This window comes from Macrotis lagotis, chromosome X, assembly GCF_037893015.1.
Source record: "Macrotis lagotis isolate mMagLag1 chromosome X, bilby.v1.9.chrom.fasta, whole genome shotgun sequence".
NCBI lineage: Eukaryota > Metazoa > Chordata > Mammalia > Peramelemorphia > Peramelidae > Macrotis > Macrotis lagotis.
This window is the reverse complement of record NC_133666.1, coordinates 328,821,938-328,835,893: the sequence shown is the minus strand read 5'-3', so window position 1 is coordinate 328,835,893 and position 13,956 is coordinate 328,821,938. Positions and strand designations below refer to the sequence as shown.

Genomic DNA, 13,956 nt, shown 5'->3' with positions numbered 1-13,956 from the left:
GAAATGCTATTATTATTATTACCAACAAGAAATAGAAATTACAGTTCATTAGAAAATCAGAGCCTGGTGATGAAATGTCCTTTGGAAAGTAGGTTTCTAGCTGACATGTTCTATTCCTTTGCAAAGGTCATCCTCCGTGTCTGGGATGCCCTCCCTTCCTATTACCTGAATGAATCCCTAATATGCTTCAAAGATTGACTCAAGGGGCTGCTAGGTGGCACAGTTAGGCCCTGGAGTTAGAAGGACCTGAGTTCAAATGCTACCCTAGACACTTAATAATGATCTAGCTGTGTGGCCTTGGGCAAGTCATTTAACCCCATTGCCTTGCAAAAACAAACAAACAAAAGCCACCTTCTCTATGGGGTGTTTCCTGACCCCTCCAAGTGCTAGAGCCCCCTCTCTAGAAAGTTACCCTACATTTACTCTGCATTTATCTATCCAAGTACAGCCTGTCTCCTCAAATAAAATGTAAGCTTGCTGATGGAAGTGTTTCTTTATTTTCTTTGTATCTCTATCACCAATAGCAAACCTATGCATAGTAAATGCTTAGGGACTGATTGGTTCTGTTGTCTTTGCCTTCTCATAATTTAGGAAACTCAGATCAGAGCAACACTTTGAAACGAAGGTAAACTAAAATCCCAGTTTGTTCATTTAACCCATTTTCTTGGAAGAGAAGAAATGATCAGGTTTCATAATTTCTTGGTATATAACAGAAGTGATACAGGAGATAATTAGCCCATTTCCTTCATCTGGCTTGGCCAGGGCATCTGGAATTTGTTTCTGATTAGAGTGATAATGTCTTTCTTGACTAATGCTTCTTTCCCAAAGGACTTGTATGAATCTGTCAGGATTGGGGTTCCTTTACTTCTTTCACAGAGAATAAATACAAGGATCGCACACAGGAAATGAGGCTCAGTATACCACATTAATCAATATAACTTAGAAACTATCTAGACACTTGTCCAGAAATGCCAGAAAACTAGCTTACTAGTTTATCTCAACATTTTTTTACCCACCATCAAAAAACAGAAAATATGATACTTTACTGTTTCTGAATAGGTTTTCTTCTTTTCCTCCCAGCATACATACACTCTCCTGGTGGAATCATCGTCTTTGTCCCTGGAACAGACAAGTACAAATGAGTCAGTCTCTTTGAGAAACATCAGTAATTGCATTGAACAACAAAAAGCAAGAACATCAAGGCAATTCAACGCTTTTCTGGCCACAAAGAGGTCTGGTTCTGGTATCAGAGGACCTGAGTTCAAATGCTGCCCCTTGGTCCTGACGGACTTGTAGGAAAGACCCAACCTCATCATCTAAAAAGTTTATTGGAGCAGATCTCTGAAGTCTCTTAGAGTTTAGATCTCTAATCCTGCCCTTACCTATCAAGGCCACTTTGACCTTTCTTCCTAAATATCCTGAAATTAAAGTCTTCAAGGTTTTTTTTTTTTATTTTTAGAGACTAGCCTCACCACTCTTCACAACCTTGTTCTCCTCTCCATCCTCAGACTGTTGTGAATGAGGTTCTTTGCAAGACACGATGTGAAACACTAAGTGTGTTTTTATTGTTATTATTATTTTTTTTCTGATTCCCTTGCTGTCAATCCTCAGATTTGGTAACTTGGTTTTTGTCTCGGGTTCGTGAGGACGACATCTGCCTCTATGAACTCACCTACACCTGCATTTAACTCCATAAGGAAATGTTTCAGGAAAAGTCAGTTGAGACACCGAGGCGCCCACTTGCTATTTGTTGGAGACAATACAACGTTAACCTAGACATGTTGCCGTTTTTACATCTCTGTAGCCACACCATTCCTATCACAATGGACACAGCTTCAGCACTTCCTTTCAATAAGTGGACTTCGTGTTCCCACACAAATATTGCAAAGCTTTCGTTTCAAAGGCTTTCCCTCTGTGGGGCTTCCTCTCACACCTTGAGAAGCTTTCCAGGGGAAAGCCTTCATCAATTGGCTCCCAAGGCTGCTTCTGAAGTGGGCAAGCATCTTGAACATAAAATCTAATATAAACCCCACACGCACACCCCACCAAGATCTTTATATGCAAGGTAAATAGCATCAACAAACTGCTTGGAGGTTTGTCCCAAGTTAGAAGAGAGCATTCAAGGGTCTGGTGTGAAGTGTTGCGTGTTAGATCTCAAGGCTCCGGTCTCCCTGACTTCTCCATAGGATGCCAGTCGCCTTCCTCTTCTGTACAACTTTACAATCTTATGCACTATTTGGGAAGGCTTTTCAGATAAAAATCTGGCAATTTATCTTTGGGATTAAGTTTGATTTTATATAACTATGGGGGAGGTGGAGGAGGGGAAAGAAGCTTGGGATGGAGGGATATCAGTGCCAAAAATTTCAGCATGTTTCAAATCAGTCATTATGCCAGTGGACAAATTATAACAATGAGGATATTTATTCTGAATTTTTAAAATTGTTGTCATGGAGGGACACAAATTTTTTGTACCCATTTGGAAAAGGATGTAAGCATCATGAAGAGTATATGTATTTAGCATCATCGAGCCTAACACCAATCAGTTTTCATGAAAATAGATCATAAAACTTTAAAGTCCTTAAAAAGAATGAAGTATTTTCTTTTTTTTTAACTTTTTAAATGTAATATGTATCATTAACATTTTTCTCTATCACCACTTTCTTAAATCTATACAATCAACAAAACACTAAATCAATCTTTAATTTGGATCTTTTTTCTTTCTCTTTTGATATTTTATTTTTCCAATTGCATGCTATGAAATTTTTTCAGCATTCATTCATTTGCATATTTAGAAGTTACACATTTTTCTACCAGCCTCCCTTTGGCAGCAAAGTCTGGTAAAAACTGTAGATGTACATTTGTTTTTAAGAGTGTAGTATTTTCCAAACTAATAGTCACTGGAAAAATAGAGACTTAAAACATAAGAATGGAGGAGCAGCTAGGGGGTGCCCTGGAGTCAGGAGGATCTGAGTTCAAATGCAGCCTCAGACACTTAATAATTACCTAACTGTATGACTAGTAGGGACCTTAACTCCAATGCCCTGCAAACCCCCCCCCAAAAAAAAATATACATATAAATGGAAACCCAAAATCCTGGTCTGGGAGTATGACATACCCTTGAGATTTGTTTTTCAGGGGGTGGCCCAGGCAGGATTTCATCCACATAGGTAACTCCCTGTGTATAAATTCCTTTTCCCTGATGCAGCTGCAACACCAGTTTACCTTAGAGACTTGGAGTGCTACCTGGAGCAGTGAGACATTAAGTGACTTGACCCTGGTTATATAACCAACACATGTCAGAGACCAGGCTTGAGCCCAGTTCTTTCTGACTCCAACGTCAGCTCTTAACCCACTATTTCAAAGTGCCTTTCATGCTCAGAAAAATCAAAGTGATATCTGCCAGAGAAATAGAGAAAATTAATGCTTATTTTCACTTCATAATATTGTCATGTGTTCAAAGTATTTCTGATCTATGCATAAATTCATATTTAATGTTTTGAAAGAGAAAACTACCATGGAAATTTCCTCATGGAACACGAATTCCTATTGGATGGAATAATGCATTTCCAAGGAATATCGTGTGAAGAACATTGAGCTTTCTCCACTCTCTTACTTTTTTGTTGTTGTTGTTTTGGGGGTTTTTTTTGCAAGACAATCAAGGAGCGACATATCCAGGGTCACAAGTTATTGCCTGAGTCTAAATTTGAACTCAGGTCCTCCTGTCTCCAGGGTTAGTGCTCTCTCACTCATTTTAAAGATAAGAAACTGAGAGTTGGAATAAGTAAATATTTTGCTGTGGTCATACAGCTAATTAATGTCACAGCTAAGGCTACAACTCAAGTCTCTTGGGGATGGTGCTCTTTTCTCCCTACCAACTTTCCTTTAATACTTCTCTAAAAAATTGTTTCGATTTCAATTAGCAATCCAAATTTAGAATTAGAGGGGGGGGCGGCTAGGTGGCGTAGTGGATAAAGCACTGGCTCAGGAATCAGGAGTACCTGGGTTCAAATCTGGTCTCAGACAGTTAATAATTACCTAGCTGTGTGGCCTTGGGCAAGCCACTTAACCCCGTTTGCCTTGCAAAAAACAAACAAACAAAAAGAATTAGAAGGGACATTAGAGGTCATATAGCCCAAAGTTCTTATTTTATAGTTGAAGAAACTGAGGCCCAGAGAAATTAAGAAACAATTACACTCTCACAAATATATAGCTGTCAGAATTCAAATCCAGTGCCTCTGATACAAATACATCATTATTTCAACTGCAACACCTTGTTTATTTTTTTTTTAACAACTCCCTGAATCTAGAATAGGCCCATATAACTAGTAAGTTGTGCCCTAAAGGGATGAAGTTGAGTAAAATTTTTCATAAACAGTTAAGCCATAAATTTCATTTCAATTCTGGATAAGTAGTTCCCATGCCACATAATTATTATCAACTCTATTCTCCAATACATTGTTCCCACCACTCCATACAAAACACACATATCATCTGTGTCCTAATGATAAAAAAGCAATGCCTAAATAACCTGAAGGACCATCCATGTATATTAGGCTTGAAATAAGCAAGTCTCTGAACCTTAATTGCAAATCATTAGAACAAGAGAAAATTAATGCTTATTTCCACACCGAAATATTATCACATGTATTTCTTAAATGAAGTATTTCTGATCTGCACATATATTAACATTTACTATTTTGAAGGAGAAAACTATCATGGAAATTTTCTCATGGATCATCAATTCACATTGGATGGAATAATCCATTTCCATAGAATGCAGTTTGAAGAACACTGATCTTTCCCCACTCTCTTACTTTTTGTTTTATTTTATTTTATTTTTTTTTTGGTGAGGTAATGAGGGGTAAGCTACTTGTTCGGCAGTCACACAGCTATATAACATGTCAGGTTCTGGGGTTACAATAGAAAGCAAAACCAATCCATGGCCTCCCTCAGAGAGAACACAGCATGCCAAACATTTACCTACAAGATGTATAAAGGATAAACTGCAGCGGGGTTCTTCATTAAACAGAAAGCTGGGGAAGCTAGGTGGGGTAGTACATAGAACATGGGCCTTGGAGTCACAAGAACCTGAGTTCAAATTTGACCTCAGACATTTGACACTCACTACTTGTATGACCCTGGACAAGTCATTTAACCCCAAATGCCTCATTCCCCCCCCAAAAAAAAAACTCCATTTAAACAAAAGGCAGACAGATTTCTAGATCACCCTACTTTTTTCTATCCGTGAAAAAGTCATTCACTATGGTCAACTGAGTAGAAGACCAATTTTAGTGAACTTCACAGGGTTCATTAGCATTTAAAAGATTCTGACCTCTCTTAAGCAGATCTAAAAAGGGACAATTTAAACCTAGTATTTCTTTGAAAGTTTGCATGTAATTCTGTATTATTGAAGAATGAGACTTGTATACTTGAAAAATTTTCCACTGGGTTTGTATCAATTAGAAAAAATCATCTAGTCAACTTCAAGTGTGATATTCTCAATTGTTTTTAAGTCTAGCAATAATAGACTAGTTGTATAGATTCTGATAACGATGTTTGCCCTTCTTTCTTAAAGAAGGCCACGACATCAGGGAGGTGACACCATGACAAGCTCATGAATTGGATTTGAGTGAAGGGGGAGACTATGCGAAGTAACGAGCCTCACTTTCCCCTCCAGAACCATCTGAGTCCATTGACCAGATATAAGATCAGGACGACTATAGATACCCTGGATGTGAGGTAGTGTTAAGTGACTTGCCCAAGGTCATACAGCTAGTAAGTGTCAGAGGCTGGGTTCCAACTCCCATCCTCAAGGCTTGTACTCTATTGACTATATCACCTAGCTACACAGATTCTTATGAACAGAGACTGATGGTACCTCAAAGAGACACCTGAACAAAATACTGCTGCATCTTCTCTTCACTATGTCCCAGAATAGTACAGTCTCATTTCATGATACCCTGCCTAGCCCAGGAGTTCTTAACATTCTTTAGTGTCAAGGACCACCCATCACCCCTTCCAGCTCCCCTTGGCATTCTGATGAAGTCTAAGTATTCCTTCCCAGAAGGGTTTTGGGGGCATAAAATAAAATTACATAGAATTGCAAAGAAACCAATTCTACTAAACTAGTTGCCAAAATATTAAGAAAAAAATTAAAAAAAAAAACAAGGTCATAGGCCCCAGCTCTAAGATTCTGTTGCAGAGCAGGTGCCAGGTGCTTGGCCCACACTGGTGAAATCCTAGGTCTGGCCAAAGATAAAAACAAAGCCTAACTTGCTTGGCTTCCCAGAACTTCCGTCTCCTTCCCCTCAGTCCAAGGCTGGCTGAAAGAAAGCCTCCTCCACCCAGCCAGAGCATAACCCTTCAGAGGCATTCCTCTCTGTTGGCACGGCCCCCCTCTCCCAATCACAGGCTTTGTATGCAACGGGGCTTATTACCACCAGACTCAAAACAGCTGAGAAGATCACAACTGAAGTTGAGAGATGATTTATTTTAATTGATGCAAACTCAGTGAAAACTTTTCAAGCTTAATTTCTCAACCAGTCAGATACTGCGTGCAAACTTTCAAAGAAATACTAGGTCTAATTGTCCCTTTTAAATTCCTGTGTGCTTGTAACTCACCCACCTTCATACAAAAGGAAAGTGTGAATGCATACAAATATATATGCACATGTGCACAAATATATGGGTGTATTCCATATATACATGTGTTCCATATACATGCATACATATATACATGTGTATGTATATAGGCAGATAGTGGATATAGTGTTGGGCCTGAAAATAGGAAGACTCCTCTGAGTTCAGATCTGACCTCAGACACTTCCTAGCTGTGTGACCCTGGGCAAGGCACTTCACCCACTTTGTCTCAATTTCCTCATCTGTAAAATCAGCTGGAGAAGAAAATGGAAAACCACTCCAATAACTTTGCCAAGAAAACCCCAAAGGGTCACAAAGAGTTAGACACAACTGAAAACTGACTAACCTGCAACAAATATATGCATATGTTTATATATATATATATATATAATATATATTATATATATACATATACACACACAGCTTTAATAGCTTAAAATGATACTAAGACTCTCTATATAATTTATATATACACACACATATATATACATATACATATATATGTATGTTGTGTATATCTAGACAAAAATGACTTTCAGCTCATAGTAGTCACTATCAATGATAGTATTCCAAATTGTATTTTTCAGGTACCATCAACAAATTGGGAACAGCCTTAACTATGAAGTAGATCACAAGTAAGAGAAAATATCCTTTGAATATTTTTCTTAAAAAAGATAAAAATAAACCCACGGATTCTTCTTGTTATAACTTTTCTACAGTCAGAAGAATAGTGTCTCTAATTCCTAATGAAGACATCAGAGGATGACTATGTTAATAAGGACTTGACAGAAATATGACCCAGAAAATCCCACTTTAATTGACTATATGATAACCAAGGACAGTGAACTTGAAAGTAATTCACAGAACCAGAGAGGCCCAGGGCTTAGTTCTCTTCTATTTCTTCAATTCCCTATCTCGCTCCTTACCTGCACCATAAAAGAGAGCAAACTGATGAATCTCTTCTAAAGCCAGAAACAATATTTTTTGTTCTCAAATCTATAATGTTTCCTAATTATCAGATTTAACACAATTCTATAATTCCTATAATATTTGGATTTTAGACCATTAAAAATCAAAGGGAATTTATATGAGCTCCACCTCAAAAAAGTTTTAACACTAAGCCATCCTATGAGGTCCAAGACCCATCAGATGATCAAATATAAGATGTGGAGAGTATCCTTCTTTTTGGATTTATCTAAATCTAGAATGTTTTAAGCTTTGTCTCTAAAACATCAAGTCCCACTTCTCTAAGATCAGACACTGTTTTCTGACATGGCTTTCACAGCAAATGCATCTTATGCTTGATAATATCTTTCTATGCATGTCAATGTGTTTTCTAAGCAACTTTTACAATTCACAGATTAATGAGGTTTTTTTATTACAAAATGGTTTAATGTATTTAAGGCACTTTGGAAATTTTAGCTATTAAAATATTTGCTATTGTATTTAAACGTTTTTAGTCACTTTGGACTCTTTTTGATGCCATTTGGAGTTTTCTTGGCAAAGATACTGGAGAGGTTTGCCATTTCCTTCTCCAGTTCATTTTATAAAGGAGGGAACTGAAACAAAGTTAAGTGAACCGCCCAAGGTCATTCAACTAAGATGTGCCTATGGTTGAATTTAAACTCCTAAGTATTCGGGTCCCTGTTTGCTATGATTACTATTATCATAATCAGAAATCTGCATAGGAAGCCTACTCCAAGAACTCGGAGCAAAATGGGAAAGCAGGAAGCTCAAACCTTGTGTGGGCAGTGAGGGCTCACCCTCAGTGACCTAGGAAGGCTGGTGCCTAAAGAGATTGGGGTTGTCTGCTCTTTGCCTCCCCCCCCCCAAATGGATCCTCTCCCAGGAAGGGAGAACATTGAGCAGACTATGCTCTGGTAAGGAAGGAGCTTCAATCTTCCTGGGCATGATATCACTAGGATTGTGACTTACCCAAAGTCACATAGTTAAGTAATTATTAAGCATCTGAGGCTGCATATGAACTCAGGTCCTCCTGACTCCAGGACCAGTGATCTATAGCACTTTTCTTCTAATGACCCAGCAAGGTTGACAGTGTATAATTCCCATTTTACTGTTGAGTAAACTACAGCTGAGAGGTCAATACATTGTCCAATGTCAGAGAAACATTGGACCAGAGCTAGTGGGGTCCACAGAGGCAGAGAGTTCAACCCCCTTATAGTTTACAAATAAGGAAATCAAGTTCAAATAACATGCAAAGTCACACAGGGAGAAAGCATCCAAGGTGCAGTTTTAACCCAGATCTTCTGACATCAGAGTTAATGTCCTTTCCACGGGCAGTATAATTACACAGCTAGCTTATCCTGAGTCCCAAGACCACCAGAGTTTTTGCCACTGTCATACAATTATTCCACACCTGCCTCCAGGTCCTACTTTGTCTTTGACCTTGCTACCACCATCTTCCCCACCTACCCCCAGTATCCCTAAGATTTCTAATGATAAATATATCATTCCAACTAGAAAATGTGACTTATTAAATAATAATATGACACATTATGCTTTCCTCACAACAACTTTGTGGAGCAAGTATTGTTAGCATCATTTTACAAATGAAGATTCAGAGGCCCAGAGATTAACCTGTCATCATACACTTCACATAAACCCAAAGGGATGAATTTCAGATGATAGTCAAAAGCTCGTAGAGCTGGAAGCACACAGAGGACTTAAAGATTACTTCATCTGACCCCTTCACATCAAAGATGAGGAAACTGAGGTCCAGAGAGGCTAAGTGATTTACTCAAGGTCACAGGGGTATTAGGTAGCAGAATTTAGGATTTGAACCTGGATCAATTATCTTCAAATTCACAAGAAGAATGATGGAGAAGACCAAAAATAGATTCTACATCACACAGGCTGAATGGCTCAGAAAAAAAAAAAAGTGTCTTTCTCTTCTGACACCACTGTAGTCATATCCTTGCCATCCATTGACTAAAAAAAGAAGGTATAGAGGCATTCACCTTAAGCATCCCATTGATCTTGTAACAAAGGATAATTATACAGGGAGAATCTCCTAGGGAATGAATCATTACTTCTACTGCTTTGCCCTAACGAGAGTGACCTAAATCTACTTTAGAATTACACACCATGGCCACTCACAGATCATACAATTATGAATGGTAGACAGACTGATAGATGGAAAGACAGATTGATATATATAGTAAAAAAAAGAAAAAAGAAATCTGGTCCCAACTTGTCCATCCCCCCCATATATTAATACAAATCAAGAGTTCATTGTTCTTTGTCACTCCTCAATATACACTGCAGAAACCCAAGTCCACAATTTTGAAAAAAAAGTATGCTTTAACAGATTTTTTAAATTATTGGAAAATAATCATCTTTTCAAAAGTTATGTTTAGAGTTTATACAAAACTAGTTTTTAAAAGAAAACTAAGTCAAACATAGTGAATCTATCCAATTTTATGTCTCACTCCATGATATTTATTAGACACAAGTGTTCATTCTTCAAATCTTCAATGCTGGGGTGGATGGGCATCTGTTAGATTTGGGGTATTGCTAGGCTGTAAAGATGGGCCCACAGTAAACTCACAAATACCGTAATTTTGGGAAAAGGTATTTATTGGTGGTCTGGTCTACTTTTCCATGGTCCACAAATACTGTCATATATAGAGCAGATCTGGACAAGAAATGGCGAAGTAGCTTCTTTCAATATGTATAAAGGAAATAACTCATTCCTGCGTCACTTGGAGTTTTAGGCTAATATCCCGAGACCCACCCTGTCCTGTAAATTCTCAGGGTTATCTGAGATTTCCAATAACTTAAAAAAGAAAGGAAAACCAGGAAAAAATAGATTTAAAAAAATTATCTTTTTCCTTTCCAAGAAATTGAAGAGAATTAGATGAATTTACACGTTTTTGGACTTTTTGAAGAGGAAACTTTAAAGACCTTTTCAATTTAATTTGTTCATACTCTGCTTTTCAACTAGAGTTGCCCAGGTCATGTCTCCAATGCCAAAGTGAGAAAATATAATCTTAAGCAGTCTGGAGGCATTTGACCTTTTCCCAACACTTGCTAATAATTACAGTTATCTATCTTAGGAGTGGGTGGGACAGCGAGGAACCCTGATCTTCGATGATCTTTTTTCTAGTCTTTGGGTACTAACTGCAGACTCTTAAGGCTTCCCAAATTTACTCAGAACACTATCTCCTCTACTTCCATTCCCCCAAGATTCAGCTTTACAGCTGAATTCAGCCTAAAAGGCATTGGATTTAGAATTATGGAAGCATAAGATTAGACAGCTTCAAAGGACCCTGGCAATCATCTCCAGGAGTTTTTAAACTGAGGACCATGATCTTGTTCTTAAAAAAAAAAAAAATAAGATAGATAGAAAGAAAGGGGGAGGGGGGGGAGAGAGAGAGAGAGAGAGAGAGAGAGAGAGAGAGAGGAGAGAGAGAGAGAGAGGAGAAGAGAAAGAAAAAGAAAGGATGGAAGGAGAGAAAGAAAGAAAAAGAGAGAGAAAAAGGAAGGAAGGAGGGAAAGAGGAAGAGAGAAAGAAAGAAAAGAGAGAGAAAGAAGCAAGGAAGGAAAGAGAGAAAGGAAGAAGGAAGGAAAGAGTGAGAGGAAGAAAGAAAGAAGGAAGGAAGAGAGAGAAGGAAAGAGTGACAGAGAGGAAGGAAAGAGGGAGAAAAAAGAAAGGAAAGAAGGAAGGAAAGAGAGAAAGAAAGAAAGGGAGAGAGAAAGAAAGGAAGAAAGAGAGAAAAAAGAAAGGAAGGGAGAAAGAAGGGGGAAGAAGGAGAGAGAGAGAGAGAGAGAGAGAAAGAAAAAAGGAAAGAGAGAAAAAAGGAAGGAAGGAAGGAAGAGAAAGAAAGGAAGAGAGGAAGGAAGGAAAGAGAAAGAAAGGAAGGAAGGGAGAGAGAAAGAAGAGAGGAAAGAAGGAAGAAATAGAGAAAGGAAAAGAGAGAGAAGGAAGAGAGGAAGGAAGGAAGGAAGGAAGGAAGCTAGGAAGGAAGAGAAAGTAAGAATGAAAGAAAGAAAGAAGAGAGAGAAGAGAAGAGAAGAGAAGAGAAGAGAAGAGAAGAGAAGAGAAGAGAAGAGAAGAGAAGAGAAGAGAAGAGAAGAGAAGAGAAGAGAAGAGAAGAGAAGAGAAGAGAAGAGAAGAGAAGAGAAGAAGAGGGAAGCGGAGCGGGCCGGCGGCGGCAGACACCCCATCTCCGTCGGTGGGTCCCCGCCTTCCACTGCAGCCATCAGTAACTTCATGCCGGGCCGGGCCGGCCGCCGCAGCCCGCCGGGGGTCCGGCTCTGCAGGGCCCCGCTCCGGGAGCTCCCCGCGCGGCCGCGGCGGGCCGGAGGGACCAGAGCCCCCGCCGCCCCCCGCACCTGGCTCTGCCCGGGCCGGGCCGGCCGGTCTCCGCGGGGCCACCTGGACGGTCCCACGGGCGGCGCGGCGGCGGCTCGGAGGCGGCTCGGGCGCGGCGGCGCGGGGGGCACTTACCCAGGAGTGGCCGCCTGGTCCGGGAGGAGAGCGCAGGTTCCCCCCGCGAGGGGTCAAGCGGCGCCCGGGCCGGCCCAGGAGCCTGGCAGCGCGCCGGCCCGGCCCGCTGGCATCGCCCGGTCTCCGGGTCGCCCCGGCGGCGGCGATCCGGGAATGACAGGCTCCCCGCGGGCTCCGCACGCGAGCTCCCCGGCTGCCCTCCCTCTCTCCCGGCTCCCCCGCGCGATTCTCCCCAGCCGTGGGCGGCAGAGGGCGCGAGAGGGAGCGGCCCCTCGGAGCCCGCCCCCGGCCCGCCCCGGCCCGCCCCGCCGCCCGGCCCCGGCCCCGGCCCCGGCCCCGGCCCCGGCCCCGGCCCCGGCCCCGGCCCCGGCCCCGGCCCCGGCCCCGGCCCCGGCCCCGGCCCCGGCCCCGGCCCCGGCCCGCGCCACCTGCCTCCCCGCGCCCACGTGCCCCGAGCCGGGCAGGGGGCTTCGGAGCCAGGCTCCCCCCCGGCGCGCTCCGGCCGCCCCGAGGCCGCCGTCGGGACTTACCGCATCGGGGCAGGGGTGCCAGCTTGGATGCGCGGGGCCGAATGACCGGAGCCGCCGGCGGCCCTCGGGGCGCGAGGGAGACACGTCTCTCCTCCCTGTGGAAGAAGAGCTCGACGTCGGGGAGGGGTGCCGCCACCCGCCTGCCCTTCTCCTCCAGACCGCCGGGGATGGCCCCGGGTGCGAGGCAAGCAGGGCTGAGCGACCCGCCCGAGGCCACGCAGCTAGTCCCTGTCGGAGCGAGGGGGCGAGGGGGATGACCCGGGACCTCCCCATCCTTCATCCTTAGACCCTTGGAAGTGGCAGGTACCCACCTGGCCTGCTCCAGCCTTCCACCAGGCGCAGAAATCCTCTTTACACCTTCCAGCCTCTCTGCTCAGCTGCAGGGAAGCAAACCATGATCGCCCAGGGCCCGAAGTGGGCCCGCCGGACTCGAGGGAAGCCGTGATACCGCAAATAATAGAAACATTTCAAACACCATCACCCGCTCACACCACAGCCACCAACATCCTGTTGGCTCGTCTCACAGACTGCCTGTCTCACCTCCCCATCTCAGAGCATCAGCTTACTCACCAGTTCTCGCCTTAGGATCTACTGACTTGCCTCATCTTCCCCTCAATTAACCAATCTTGTCTTCATGCCCATATAACTTTTTCTTCCTTTTTTATACTCTTGGTTTGCTATATTTTTATTCTCTTTTGTTATTGCCCAAATCATATGAATTGTTTCTGTAGAGATTTGCTTCTCAGTGTGTCTGTGAGATTCATGAAAATAGTCCTGTGTTCCTGCCTCTTTAGGAGGGACTCAAGAATTATGACCCTGAGGAAATCTCTTGACCTCTGTATGTCTCCGTTTCCTTTATTCTTAAAATAGGAATACTAGCATCTACCTCCCAAAACTGTTGGGAAGATAAAATTAGATAATAATTATAAAGTTCCTAGTAGGTCCTATAAATACTGGTTATTATTATATTACTAGGATAATGATTATTACATCTATTATATGTTATTATGATTACATTTACATGAAAATGTATTTAGAACAACAGGCACTATTTTCCCCTTTTAAACATTTTAGAAGGCTAATCTGTCACACTCAGATTTTTAAAGTACATAAATTTGTTTGGTTTTTTGGTGGAGCCATGAGGTTAAATGACTTGCCCAAGGTCATACAGCTACCACACTTGAACTTGGGTCACTGTGCCACCTAGCTGCCCCTAAAGTACACATATTTGTTGAACTTCCGTGACCTGTTGGGACCATCTAATCTAAACTTTATAAATTTTATTCTAAATTTACCTAAATAGTACTCAGGCTTTGA

The 13,956-nt window shown here is 41.9% G+C and overlaps 1 protein-coding gene across 1 annotated transcript in view; it reads right to left on the bottom strand.

Annotated features, from left to right (window-relative positions):
- Positions 1-12,171, bottom strand: part of AHRR (aryl hydrocarbon receptor repressor) — a 251,803-nt gene extending 239,632 nt beyond the window's left edge. The window contains exons 1-2 of the mRNA XM_074206772.1: positions 12,110-12,171; positions 1,047-1,119 (exon numbers count right to left, since the gene is read on the bottom strand). Of these exons, the coding sequence (XP_074062873.1) occupies positions 1,047-1,108 (62 nt within the window). The 5' untranslated portion in view covers positions 1,109-1,119; positions 12,110-12,171. The remainder of the gene's footprint in view (positions 1-1,046; positions 1,120-12,109) is intronic.
- Positions 12,172-13,956: the final 1,785 nt, after the last annotated feature.